Source organism: Tetrao urogallus (assembly GCF_951394365.1).
Source record: "Tetrao urogallus genome assembly, chromosome: 3".
Taxonomy (NCBI): domain Eukaryota; kingdom Metazoa; phylum Chordata; class Aves; order Galliformes; family Phasianidae; genus Tetrao; species Tetrao urogallus.
The window spans coordinates 21,240,385-21,252,928 of record NC_136815.1 but is presented as its reverse complement, the minus strand read 5'-3'; the positions used below and the strand labels follow the sequence as shown (position 1 = coordinate 21,252,928).

Below are 12,544 nucleotides of genomic sequence, written 5' to 3'. Positions count from 1 at the left end.
ACACTGTAACTAATGTCTGTATACGCAGACAGTGTAGCATGAACACATATTTTGGTTCAGCACATTTTCAGCTTGGAGACTGGAGCTCTCTTGCCTGTGAAAACCACACAGGGAACAATGCCTGTACCTGCAGCAGCAGTTTTTCTGCCACTAATTCATATGGCTGCCCACAGCTGAAGAACCCCAGTTTCTCTGATTTAGGCAGAAATGTGAACCAAATACTCACCACGTATACCAAGAAAGGCCAGCTCACTAAGTCATTCTGTACTCGTCTTGCTGTGAGCTCTTGGGGTACATTTGGAGCAAATGTCACCAACAGGAATGTCCCTACTACTGCCAGAGTTCCTCCTTTAAAGAAAAGGAAATAATGACTTGTTAATACATGTAGCTGTGATGATTCTTGCTCTCCGGCTTACTTAGAAACAGCTTCAAAAAGAAGACTGAAGTCTTCTTGATCAGATCTGGGATTAGGTATTTAGACTGTCTGTGGTTCTATCTAGTACGATTTTTATTAAAGACATAAAGAATTCTGGAATTACAAAATAAAAAGCTGTCAGTAAAGCCTCATGGATTAGGATCACAGTGCAGCAGCAGATTTTCATTTATGCTCAATTCTAATACCAAGTGCTTTGCAAAGGAGAATTGATCTTTTGTATTCTTCATAGGCACAGTGCAGGTCGCAGAAACTTCTCCTAACCTGGGAGAACATGTTACCAAGACAGATCATCAACCGGCATAAACGCACTGCTCTCCTGAAGTCACTGTGTCCACAGAGATCTGTCCACAGAGATCTGCTGTGCAAACAGTAAGTGCAACAGATAGGTTCTAGTCCAATGCTTATGCAAAGCTGTCAGGAAGCCAGTGTTTCAGCCACTCCTTGCTGCACTTGCAGACCTATGAACTGTTTTATGAAAGTCTGATTTGCAAAAGCCTGCTCAGCCATTGGGTTGCTGGGGCCCCTTTTCAAGGTCAAACTTGCATTGTTGTGCTTTTAATAAAAATCTGGAAGTTCTGCCTTGTGGACAGCCAGCTGACAAACACAGATGTTCATTGAGTTATCTAGATAGAAGTGAGCTGATCCTGAGCTCATAAGCTGTACTGGATTAGGGAAGATATTAGCTAATCAATTTTTTTTCAAGCAATCTTTAAAATTCTTGGCAAACCTACAAATCGGTGTGGAGTACAATGCTCAGGAATACAAAACAAAGCACATCCGGAGGGTTTTGCTGGCACTGCTATCACACACAATTTCTTTGGAAAAGCAGCACTGTTCTATATTTATGTGCTCGCAAAAACATCACCATATTTCCCATCATACAGCTCATTCCTATGGAATGTAGCAACATTGTTAAATCCTTCTTGCATAGTCTAACTCACAGAAATAAAATAAATCAGTGCTGAGCACTAGTTAAAACAGCCCACAGTTATAAGGCCATAAGGGAAACACGATCAGTTGAGGGGAGAGGGGGAATTTTGAACGTAGCAGCTGAGCTGGCAAATTTGGATCTCAAACCTAAATAAATATTATATAGTATTCCTGGAACAATTCTGAATGGATCTCTCCAAAACATTCATGAGAACAGCTGGGATGAACTTGTTATAGTATGGACAATCAAGCCTAGATGCTGGAAGCTCTGCAGTAACACCAGATGCCCCATGGCAGGTACCTGTCAGGTGTGCTCTCTATATTGAGAATGTTTGGTGCAAAATCCAAATTCTGAAATATGCTTGTCTCTCACTATTACAAGCAGGGCAGTTTTGATACGTAAAAAATCTTGGACACACACACACAAACATGACATACTTTTGTAATGAAGACCACATTTCCCAACAGAACTCTTGACAACATGATTGCTTGCTCTTTGAAGTGATAAAATTAATACCAAAAGGGAATTTGCCACTTTTAATTGAACTCAAATTTTTGTGCAATATCTATGCAGTAAGAAAAAGAACCTTATATTTGAATGAATAACTCAATAATATCATTAATTTTATTAGAATTTACTCACAAAGATAACACTAAATACAACCTCACAAGTAAAACCAGACTATGAAAATAAATCTGAGCAAAGGACACATAAGGAATGAGTTATGGCTATAAGCTCAGAGGATTTGGGAGCGCAGCCTGTTTCACATGCACTGAAGATTCTCCCTCTTTTTGTCACTTCTTCCCAATTTTGTAAGTAACTGCCTCAAAACACTCAGGAAGTGGGAGTGTGAAGTGGGGGGTTGCGTGAGAGCTTCAGCTTGCTAAGCATATGGCCACACATGTCCATATTAGCAAACACTTACCCAGTATATCTGCAGCCCTCATGGTCCTCTTTAGGAATAAGACAGAAATAAATGCACTACCTAGAACAGAAATATCAAGTCTTTTTTTTATATATATATTGGATAGAATATCAAGTGCTATAGCAAAAAGCCACTCTGAGCCAAGTATAAATATATCTCAAAGCTGTTGCACTGTACCATGATATAACCAGACAGGAGTCCATTCCAGCAACCAACCAATACTTAATTTTGTATAATTTTAGACATAACCAGCATGCTGTTACGTAGTTGAAGAGCTCCCACACAGACACTACATGAACTGCCCTGATTCAGTCATATGTGGAAGCATCAGGAAACTTGGGCACTGATCAATCCTGCTGTTCCACTCCCTATTTTTCCCACAACTATCTCCATGGATTCAGACAAGGCATAGAAGGATAAATTTCTGCTTCTCCAAACTTCAGTGTATTAGAAGCCTGTAAGTAAACTAGCAGAAATACAACTGAAAGGAAGAAAACCACTGAAAAAGCCTAATGTCATGAACAAGTGGGAGGAGGAACTAGTACATATAGGAGGGCTACCCACAGTCTTCTAGAATGACTTGTAATGAGAAAGGGGAAAAATGGAAGTGAGCACTTGAAATGTTCACAAAAATGGAAATGAACTTGTCTTTCCTCAGCAGCTCCACCCCTTGCCCAGGTTTCCCACATTGCCTGTGGCAGCTTCCAGCCCAATTCAGCAGTAGGGAATGGGTGAGCAGCAGCAGCCATCACAACAGTATTTCTGGTGAGCAGCTCAGTCTGGACGTGTGCTAGAGAAGGAAGAAGGGGTTTGGAACGAAGATGTACCACTAAGATTGTCAGACACTTGTAAGAAATGGCTCTCTTCCAGTATGCAGTATTAGAGTATCTACATCTAAGGGGAGGCAAAAGAGGCTGAATAGCTAAAAGAGGTGGAGAAAAGCCTTTGGGAGAGGTGCACTGGTAATGTTAGATTTAGAAACTTCAAAGAATGAGGTTTAGAAACCTCACTGTCCCAGTAGGGACTGTGAAAGGACACATTTACCTAAGTTGTGGGAAGCTGTTATAAGTTCTCTGTTCCTGTCTACATTGGTTATTGGTTTATTCTTGAAATAATAGATCTTTTTGTGACCATCTTTGCATCATTATCATTCCAATGGAAAAATTAATCACTTGTTAACTACTAGATACACTCTAGATATATCAAAATAGGTTCATAACGAGATAATTAGAATGAGAATTCAGCATCATGTCAGTAGAAAATGAGACAAAACTTAAACTGCATGAAGAGTAATGGAGCTCTATGCAAATGAATAAGAACACTAAAGGAATCTCTAACTGAAAATGCCACGCTGAAAGCAAACTATCTGACACAGTTTTCTTTTTAAATGAAAACTGCTATAGAAGACACTGGTATCCAGGCAACACTGGCAATACTGGAGCTAACTAGTTTCTGAAAAGAGAGAGGATAAAAGGCAGGAGAGAAGCAGCAGCAACCTGAGTTAGTGCAGGAATTAATTACTGCTGTCAGAGCTCTCCCAAACCACATCTCAGACCACCCCATATGTAGCCACTGTAACAGTACAGACCTGTTGTTTAATGAACTGATGTCTCAGTGATTTCTTTTCTTGACTACTTTGTCTGGGCTCCCCATGGAGATCTAATAAACACAACACAGAGTTCGATCCTGGTATTGGCATCCAATTTGGAGTGATATGATTTAAGCCCACATTTCCACTGCCTGGATCTCTGGAGATGATAAATAGCAACCTGGGTCTACCACAATCTCTGAGGCTGGCAGTAGGCACAGGAATGCATCCAGATAAGGATTCCAGTCACTCAGCCTGTCATCCACTTGAATAATGCAAATGTGGCAAGCTCTTTCTCCAGAGATAGCTGGTAATGCACAGGAGATCACAAGCTCAACAGAATATATGTATAATTAATGCTCTTTATGATGTGTAATATGTAGAGGGATTTAAAAAAAAGAAGAGGTTCAGAGAATGTATATTAGGCCACCTGGGATGGGAGGAATTGGTAAAATCTGAAGTAGGAGGGAAGATGCCAATGGAAGAGGAGCAGAGTGAAACCCAGGGGAGACTTTGAACAGAAAAGGCACCTGTCCCCGTGGATAAGCCACCAACACTTAATTTGTATTCAGGTGAAGCAGAAAAGCAAAAACCTCACAGCCTCAGGTGCATTCCGCTCCTTAAAATGTTCACTTCTCAAGCCAGTGTTAGCTGACAAACATTGTCCCTGCCATCTCCTCTGTGCACGGTGACCTGCCATGCTATGGGCAGGAGGCTGGGACCTCCTAAGGTCCCCTCCAGCCTGAGTTATCCTAGAGCTGTGGTCACCCCTGCAAAAGAATAAATGGGCTGCCAAAGGCCAGAGCTAAGCACACCACATATATGAGTAAAAACCCTTCCCATCACCCCACCCCAGTTTCCCCTTTCCTATGGAAGGTCCTCTTGTTCCTCTTGCTCCAATGTGGGAAGGAGATCACTGAACATTGTGTTCAACCATATGAATGAACAGACTACGGAAGTTGGGCAATCGCTATGCTGAAAAGTATTAATGCATCTTTCCAATTCTTCATTTATTAGCCTGCTTTTCTTTAAAATAATAATCATAAAAATCTGTAGACAGTCATAGAGATTGAGATCCATGTCACCGAGGACTATTCTCTGGTTGTTTTCTTAATTGGTCAGCAATTGAATTCAGCAACAAAGAAAAGTAAACAACAAAAAAAATTGTCAGAGCATAAGCTGGCAACAGCATGGCACTAAAGCAAGCAATTTATCATAGTTCTACACACTAATTGTTTTGGAACCACTGGTTCAATCACACGCACAGCTCTAAGTCTGAACTGTCAGCCTGTAGTCACTGAAGCGAAGACTGCATCTCCACTTGTCTGAGACAATTTGTATACTTTCAGCTGGATCAAAACGTTTTCAGTTTATTAACTAATGAGGTAAAATTTTGAAAACAAGGCATGGATCTTACTCCAGCTGAAAGCAGACACAGCTGGCCTGCTAGACCAAAAAAAAGGGCAGAAAATCATCACTGGAAGGGTTCAAGAAAAGTGTAGATGTGTCACTGACAGACATCGGTCAGTGGGCATGGTGATGACAGGCTGGTGGTTGGACTAGATGATATAAGTGGTCTTTTCCAACCTCAATGATTCTATGATCTGTTAAGGGCTGAACATTACATAATCAAGCCTGGGCAGAGGAGAACCATGCAAATCAGATGAAATCAAATAAAATCAATAAAATGTCTGTATCTCTATAATAGAGCCTTTTTGAAAGCTCCTGAAGCTCTTCAATCTGGAAATCTGGAATTATTATTTCAAATGAAAAATATTATGGCTTGCTATTACATCAAAATTGTGATGAATATAAACTATCAAATGGGAAAGGGAAAAAAAAGAGTTTGTTAAGAAGCTTAATTGTTATGTTGAAACAACCACGCTTTTTTACACACCGGCATAGTCTGTTTTGCATTCACTGTCTGTTACTACAGCGTATGAATTTCTATTTAAATTGAAGAATATGATAGGAAATGTCCATTTTCTGCATGGTATACAATTAAGGGCCTTAAGGGAGAGGTGTAATAGTGCTACACACAAATTAGTCAATGCTGATTCTCCTCAGAGAGCGATAACATGCGATTATCTCCAAATGTAGGTTTTCTGCAGGAGAAACAGAAATAAAGAATAGCATGATGTGTGGGTTCTACCACCAGCAGACACTGAAGGGTGAGAATCCAGCTGAGAAAACAACTCCTCTGCCTCCTAGTCAAGAAATGTGCAGTTCAGCTTGTTTCTTGTTTGTTTGCTTGCTTATTTTTAAGAAAGGAATAATATAGAGCAATAGAAGTTAAAAACAGAGAATACATACTGAACATTAGGGTGCATTTTTTGCATTTAATCCAATCCAATCTTAAAAGACTCAAATAAAAAACAGTACCCATTATTCATTTTTTCTACGCAAAACAATTTAATGAATATTTTTCATTTATTAAACTGTTTTCCTGGTACTGAAACCATCTATGAATCTCAGCTCTTTACCTTTATTTTTAATTTCAGACCCAACCTCAAGCAGTGATTTCAATAACTGTCCATAACTATAAATCATAGAATACCCCAGACCGAAAGGGACCTTCAAGGATCACTGAGTCCAACTCCTGGCTCCACACAGGACCATCCAAAATGCTAGTATATCCTTAATTTTCCTCATTTTAAGTCTTAGATTAGCTTTATTTAGAATAATTGGTACAATCTTCAGAAATGCACAGATAAATTTTGCTGTTTCTGTCTTTTTGATAGAGAGAAAAAGAAATTGAACATTAGTCTCAAATAGCCATTCTCTTAAGCTTAGCTGATTGGCAGCAAAGCTGAGATCACACCAGTTAGGCAAAGGCTCCTAAAGGCACCTGTTTTGCAGAATGCTTCTCTATGCTTTTCACTGGCAAGCTGGATAAATGCCAAAGGAGGAGTACTAGCCATGATGTGAAGATTTGTTTAATGTTTGCACCTCTCCCAGTTTATGCAGTAGGGAAAACATTTCACTTGATGTGCAAGCATTTGCACCACTTTATGGGCCTGCCTGCAACTTATGAAGCAGTTTAAACTCACCCAGATGATTTCACACTAGAACTGCTGAGGAATGCTCAGACTATGAAGATGCTGCTGCTCAGGAAGGTCACATCTGAAAATGTGACCGTAAAATGTGCTCTGTACAGGAAGATCCTCAGACCTCTGCCTATCTACTGAGCTGAAGAGATTCAGGACCATCCTGGTACAGATGTGAGAAAGATCATAAATCACAGAATCCTACAGGTTGAAAAAGACCACTAATCCATCCAATCTAATGTAGGCTGCCACATAGGCAGGGAAATATGGAGAGAAGATGAGGCAGGTAGTACATTTGATCACTGTAACCCAAATGAGCAGGAGGCTAAGGAGACAGATGATGGGGAGCAGCTCTTCCTGGGTAAGTACCAATATGTCCACAGGGGTTCTGGAGGCCAAGCACTAAGAGTGGGACAAGAAAAAAGCGAACAGTTGAGGTTGCTAGGTTGCTGGTCATCACAAGAATGGGACGTAGCTGAAGAATAAGCACCTGTAATGTCATCTCCATGGTGGGGTCTGCAAGTAAATAATTCACAACAGAATCTCCCAGAGAATATCAGCTTGAAGCTTCTACCATCTTATCCTTCTGCATTCCTATCTCACTCACAGGGAGGGCAGCAGCCCAAGAAAATCCAGGCTATGGTCCTACTGTGGCTCGTTTTGGGAAGACAAGGGAGAGGCTTCAGGTGTGAGGTGGAGAGGTACTGTTAGACCTGGTGGAACCTAGGCCTCCTTTGTTGCCCATTAACATGGATTTGGAGAACATGAAGGAACATCTGCATGCATAGATAGAGTTAAACAGAGAGGCAGCTCTGCCCAGGACATCTAGGCACAGATTCATCACAGCTAATCATTAAGACTACTGTTAGTTTAAACTATAGCTATTAATGGTGTGCTAAATACAAAGGAAGGTATTAAAGATTTTAGTCAGATGGTGCCTGACCTCATGACAGATATTCTGCAAACTGAACATGCAACATTTCTAATGTGACGAAACATCACTACTGGAAAAGTGGTGGACAAGACATTATTTGCTTTTCCCCTGTGTCAATATCCTAATAAACAAGCAAGCAAGATCTCAGAGAAACTGCTCAAAAGAAAGGCCATTATGGTGAGTTTAATTCTGGAAACTGTGTTACAGAACATACACATTGAAGAGAGAAGGAAGAACCCTGGAAATGATTTTGTTGCATCTTCAGAAAAGCACTTTAAAGAACAGTCTGGTGACTGCTTCCCAGTTCCCATTAGTAACAGAGTTCTCAGAATCTCATGGTCTTGGACCACAAAGGTGTTATGTTACATGGAGTGGGAGAAATACTTTTCTGCACAAATATCTGAGATTGTTTTTTTCCCTAAAACACCATCAGGGATATCATTTTCCAAAGCCTAAAGCAACGTCTTGCCCCATGGCTATTTAGAAGGAGCATACGAAAATGAAAAGGGATCTCAACACTGTCAGCCTAAGTGAGTTAAGTGTAAAAAAAATTCTCTAGAGAATGATGAAAACTGCATAAGAAGCCATCTCTGATTCCACTGGCCTCTCCTCACACAACTCCCCTAAGTTATTTCTGCAAGCAAAAGCGAGGGAATGAACAAAAAAACCACACGGGTCTAAAATTACCCAAGCTGCTTGTAAAAAATGATTTTTAATTTTTAAGTATAAAAAGCTTTTTAATGATCACATCAAACATGTATTACCCCTCCTTTTTTTTTTTTTAATTAAAAATTTACCAATTTTTCCTCTGAAAGAAAACAACTGCTGTCTTCTCAAACTATTTAAAACCCTGAACAGATGCAGAGCTTGCATCATTGCAACCACACACAGAAATGCTTCCACTGTGCAAGAAAAGAATATATAGTCTTTGTAGCTTAATTCTAAGAAAAGAGAAAAATCTACTGGTGTTGTGCCAACTCATGGTCTGTGGTGATGAATTCTTTCTAAAGCATCCATCAGAAGCACCCATCTCAATAGGATGAAGCACAAACTTTTTGCTATTTAATTGATATTGAATTAAATGCAAAATTCAGTTGGATTTGGTTAACCGTGATTGCAGGATATAATAGTTGTTGGCTCCATCTATTTTAAGACCCAAGATGCTTTCTATTTCAGAAGTTTTGAGATTATGGGAATAGCCCAAATCTGGACTGGGCAGACTCCAATATGCCTTATTCTCTTTGCACATCCTGGTTTTGAAGCAAAGAAAAATGTGGACCCCGAGTCACAGAGATCTTCAGGGACAGCTGGGCGCACCATGAAGCACAGCTTTTCTCTGCACGGCCACAGGTGCTGAGCACCCAGTCAGTGACAGAGAACTCTATTCTTATAGGTGTGTTGAAAACACATTCAGAAAAAAAGTGCTTATCAGAAGGTTCAAATACAGATTTGGAGTTTGTTAACAAGTGATTAATTTCTTCATTTAAAAAAAATAAGTTACGAAAAGTTGCACATTCAACAGTGTGCCTCAAAAGAGCAGCCAACTAGACGACACAAAGTCCACAGTCTCCACCTAAACGAGATCACTTCATAATGAAAAAGTATTTCTTGATCTCTAAAAATGGAAGACCTATTCTCTGCACAGACACTGGCAGCTGATGAGCTGCATCTTGGTCAGTTTGTCATTGCCCTAAACTCTGAACTATTCTAAAATTAAAAAGAGGCTTGCTCTTTCTCTGATTCTAATTTCAGAAGACAGGGAAGTATCTAGTGGTAGGAAGCGTTACTGGGAAGTTATCGTTGCAATTGGCCATCCACATCATTTTTACTTTCCCTTCCTTAAGGGAATGTTAGCTAGACTAAATACAACTTCAGATATCTCTATTGTTTGGGCTAAGAAAGGGATACTGCCAGCTGATATATGGGAATGGAATATAAGTTATTAAAGTGCTTTCTGGGGTCTTCCAGGATAAACATTTTGGGGTCAGTTAAAAATTAAAAAAAAAAAAAGAAAAATGGATAAGTGTTTTGACAAAATATAGCAGTAAGGAAAATGATTTCTTGGTAAGGGAAATGGAAAATGAAGGAAACAGATGCAGTGATTCTTCATATATTGCAAAGGTACGGAAGAAGAAATCTCTTCAGATAAAAATCACCCTAAATATGACCTTTTCTTTGCAGCAGCTTAATAACCAAAATAATTTTTTCCCTTCCTAATGCTTTTCATTTCTTCTTTCTAGATGTATATGTTTGCGTTTTCTTCAGTATGGGCAACAAATTAGATCAGGTTCCCGTATGTTCAGAGACATCTGGAAATGCCTACAGTTGTTAAAGATAAAACTGCAGCCACCAAAATCACACTGGGATCTGTCCTGTTAATTTACATTTTCATCTCAGGTAATATCTCATTCCTTTCCTTGAGAAATCTTTCCTACAGTGGTGAACTACAGTGGTTTTTTATCTTTCTCCAAAATTCTGCAATAGTTTAACATTAAAGGTTACAGTAAATTGCCTGCAGTTTCCTTCCCCCACAACTTCTTTGCTAAATTGCACCCACATATGTTTGGCTGCCTCCTTCCAATACAGACAGACAGTCCACAGGGATGATAATTCATTTTTCGACCTTCCCATACAGAATTGCTCACTGCAGCATTGCTTCTGAGCTTGAAACTGGTAGCTAGACAAAGACCATGAAATGTTATCACTTGTCAATAGCAAACAAATGAGCTTCAGTGTATACAGAACTGTTGTTAAATCTCAGCCCTGTGTGTTTCAGCTGTGGATGTGAACAATATGATTAAGGGATATGCTGCACTCTGTATCTCTGTTTTCCAACACTCTGTATGATACTGCCCTGTGCACTCTGCTTTGCATTAGCACAACATAACCACGTCTTTTAAAATGTATGTTTCTTTATCAAAGAAGCAAGAGACCTCATACCTGGGATAGCCCTCTAAAAACCCTAACTACAAAAAAAAAGTCCAAAACAAAAAAACAACTGTAAAGAATAAAGATTGCATCAATTGCATCCTAACAATACAAATGATTCTACTGAAGTCCTATCTGCACATCTGATTTTTGGGTGGTCTTCAGTGAAGCCAGGAGTTGGACTTGATGATCCTTATGGATTTCTTCCAGCTTGGGATATTCTATAATTCTATGAAACATCCATAACTAAGATAAGAATTCCAGGAAATTTCTGCTCCCTGCTGCCATAAGTATTCTTTGGTCAGAGAAGGGTTCATAAAACACAGTGAGAAAAAGAAAGTAATGATCAAATGAAAGAAAAATTGCTGCCCATTTACAGAGCATACTGTTCTGCAGAAGTGACTCTAGTGTGTGGGTCAGGACAAACTGGTACCATTCAGAGCCCAAGGTACACCCAAGTGTGAGGGTACCTGCCAGTGCCAGGTGAGTACAGACAGGTGAATTTGCCCAACCCAACATTAAGCACGGGGACGGGCAAGGCGCAGGCAGCAGGAACTACTTGGTGTGATGGTAGCACACTGGGTACTCAGGATCTGACCATAGCTCTGCAGGCAGCAGGATATCAGCCCCTGGCCTTGACAGCTTGTGTTGCCAGCACCAGTGGTACAGAACCAGGTGACCAAATGGCAGGAATTAGCACAGCACAGAGTGACAAGAGTCCCCAGAGCAAAAAAAAAAAAAAAAAAAAAAAAAGAAAAGAAAAAAGAAAAATATTAGAAGAGTCTCTGAGTTAAGTACAGGGTTTGTGTTAAATTGTTGGCTCACGTAATTATATATGAGTCATTTCTTTTCAAACCACAGCATTAGCATTTTCCCCTCATGTTCCTGCTGCGGTTCCTGTGGTATTATCCTCCAGTCACAAATAAGCATTCAATTAAAGCAGGTACCCAAGCAAAACATGGGAAACATCTCACCTATGATAGATACACATCCTAGTGGAGCAACAAGGGCAATGGGGGCAAATCCATAGGCTGTGAAGTTGCCCAGCTCTCCAAGGCCCAGCAGGACAGCTCCATACCACCACAGCTTGCTCCTGTAGAAGGGCTTCAGCTCTGCTTGGCGAGCCAGTCGGAGATGAATGCATTTCTGGAAAATTAATTATTAGGAACAGGCATGAAAAGAAAGACTTCCATTGTGTTCTTATGGATAGCAAAAGTGGAGTAATTAAGGGGTTGTCATCTCTGAATTCCAGGTGCGTCAACGTTTTCTCTTTAAGCACGCCTTTCAGCTTGCTATTGCAGACAGATGGCTTTGTGTTAACTCAGATGTGTACTTCCTAAGCCATGGTGGAAACGACTGAAAAATTAGACCTCTGAACAAACCTGAAAAGCATGAAGTGAATGCTAGCTAGTGCTTCTCAGCCATCCCTGCAAGACTCTGTGCTAGTCTCAAAGTACAGAAGAGCAGGTTGTGCTGTGAATTTAGCAACACCCAGGGAGAAGAGATGGGCCAGAATCAGAACTCTGGCAACAGACTGGGAGAAGGGGACTGAACAACCTGCTGTTTCTGCTCCTGATAAGTATTCTAGCTAGGAATACAATTCCAAGATGGAAAAGGCAGCACTTAACTACTTCTACTGTTGGAGGACTGTTAATTCATTAGGGAGAATTTAGGATTTGGCTACAATCTCCTACCTGACCTTAGAAAAAGACCTCAGCTAAAGCATTATTTTCAAAAGAAAAACCAGCTTTAACA

At 40.1% G+C, this 12,544-nt stretch overlaps 1 protein-coding gene across 1 annotated transcript in view; it reads right to left on the bottom strand.

Moving 5' to 3' along the window:
• The window catches only part of NIPAL2 (NIPA like domain containing 2), a gene marked incomplete at both ends in the record, with an annotated part of 46,294 nt that overhangs the window by 15,485 nt on the left and 18,265 nt on the right, over window positions 1-12,544 (bottom strand). Inside the window, 3 exons of the mRNA XM_079533970.1 lie at window positions 227-348; window positions 2,293-2,352; window positions 11,764-11,935. Coding sequence (XP_079390096.1) covers window positions 227-348; window positions 2,293-2,352; window positions 11,764-11,935 — 354 coding nt within the window. The remainder of the gene's footprint in view (window positions 1-226; window positions 349-2,292; window positions 2,353-11,763; window positions 11,936-12,544) is intronic.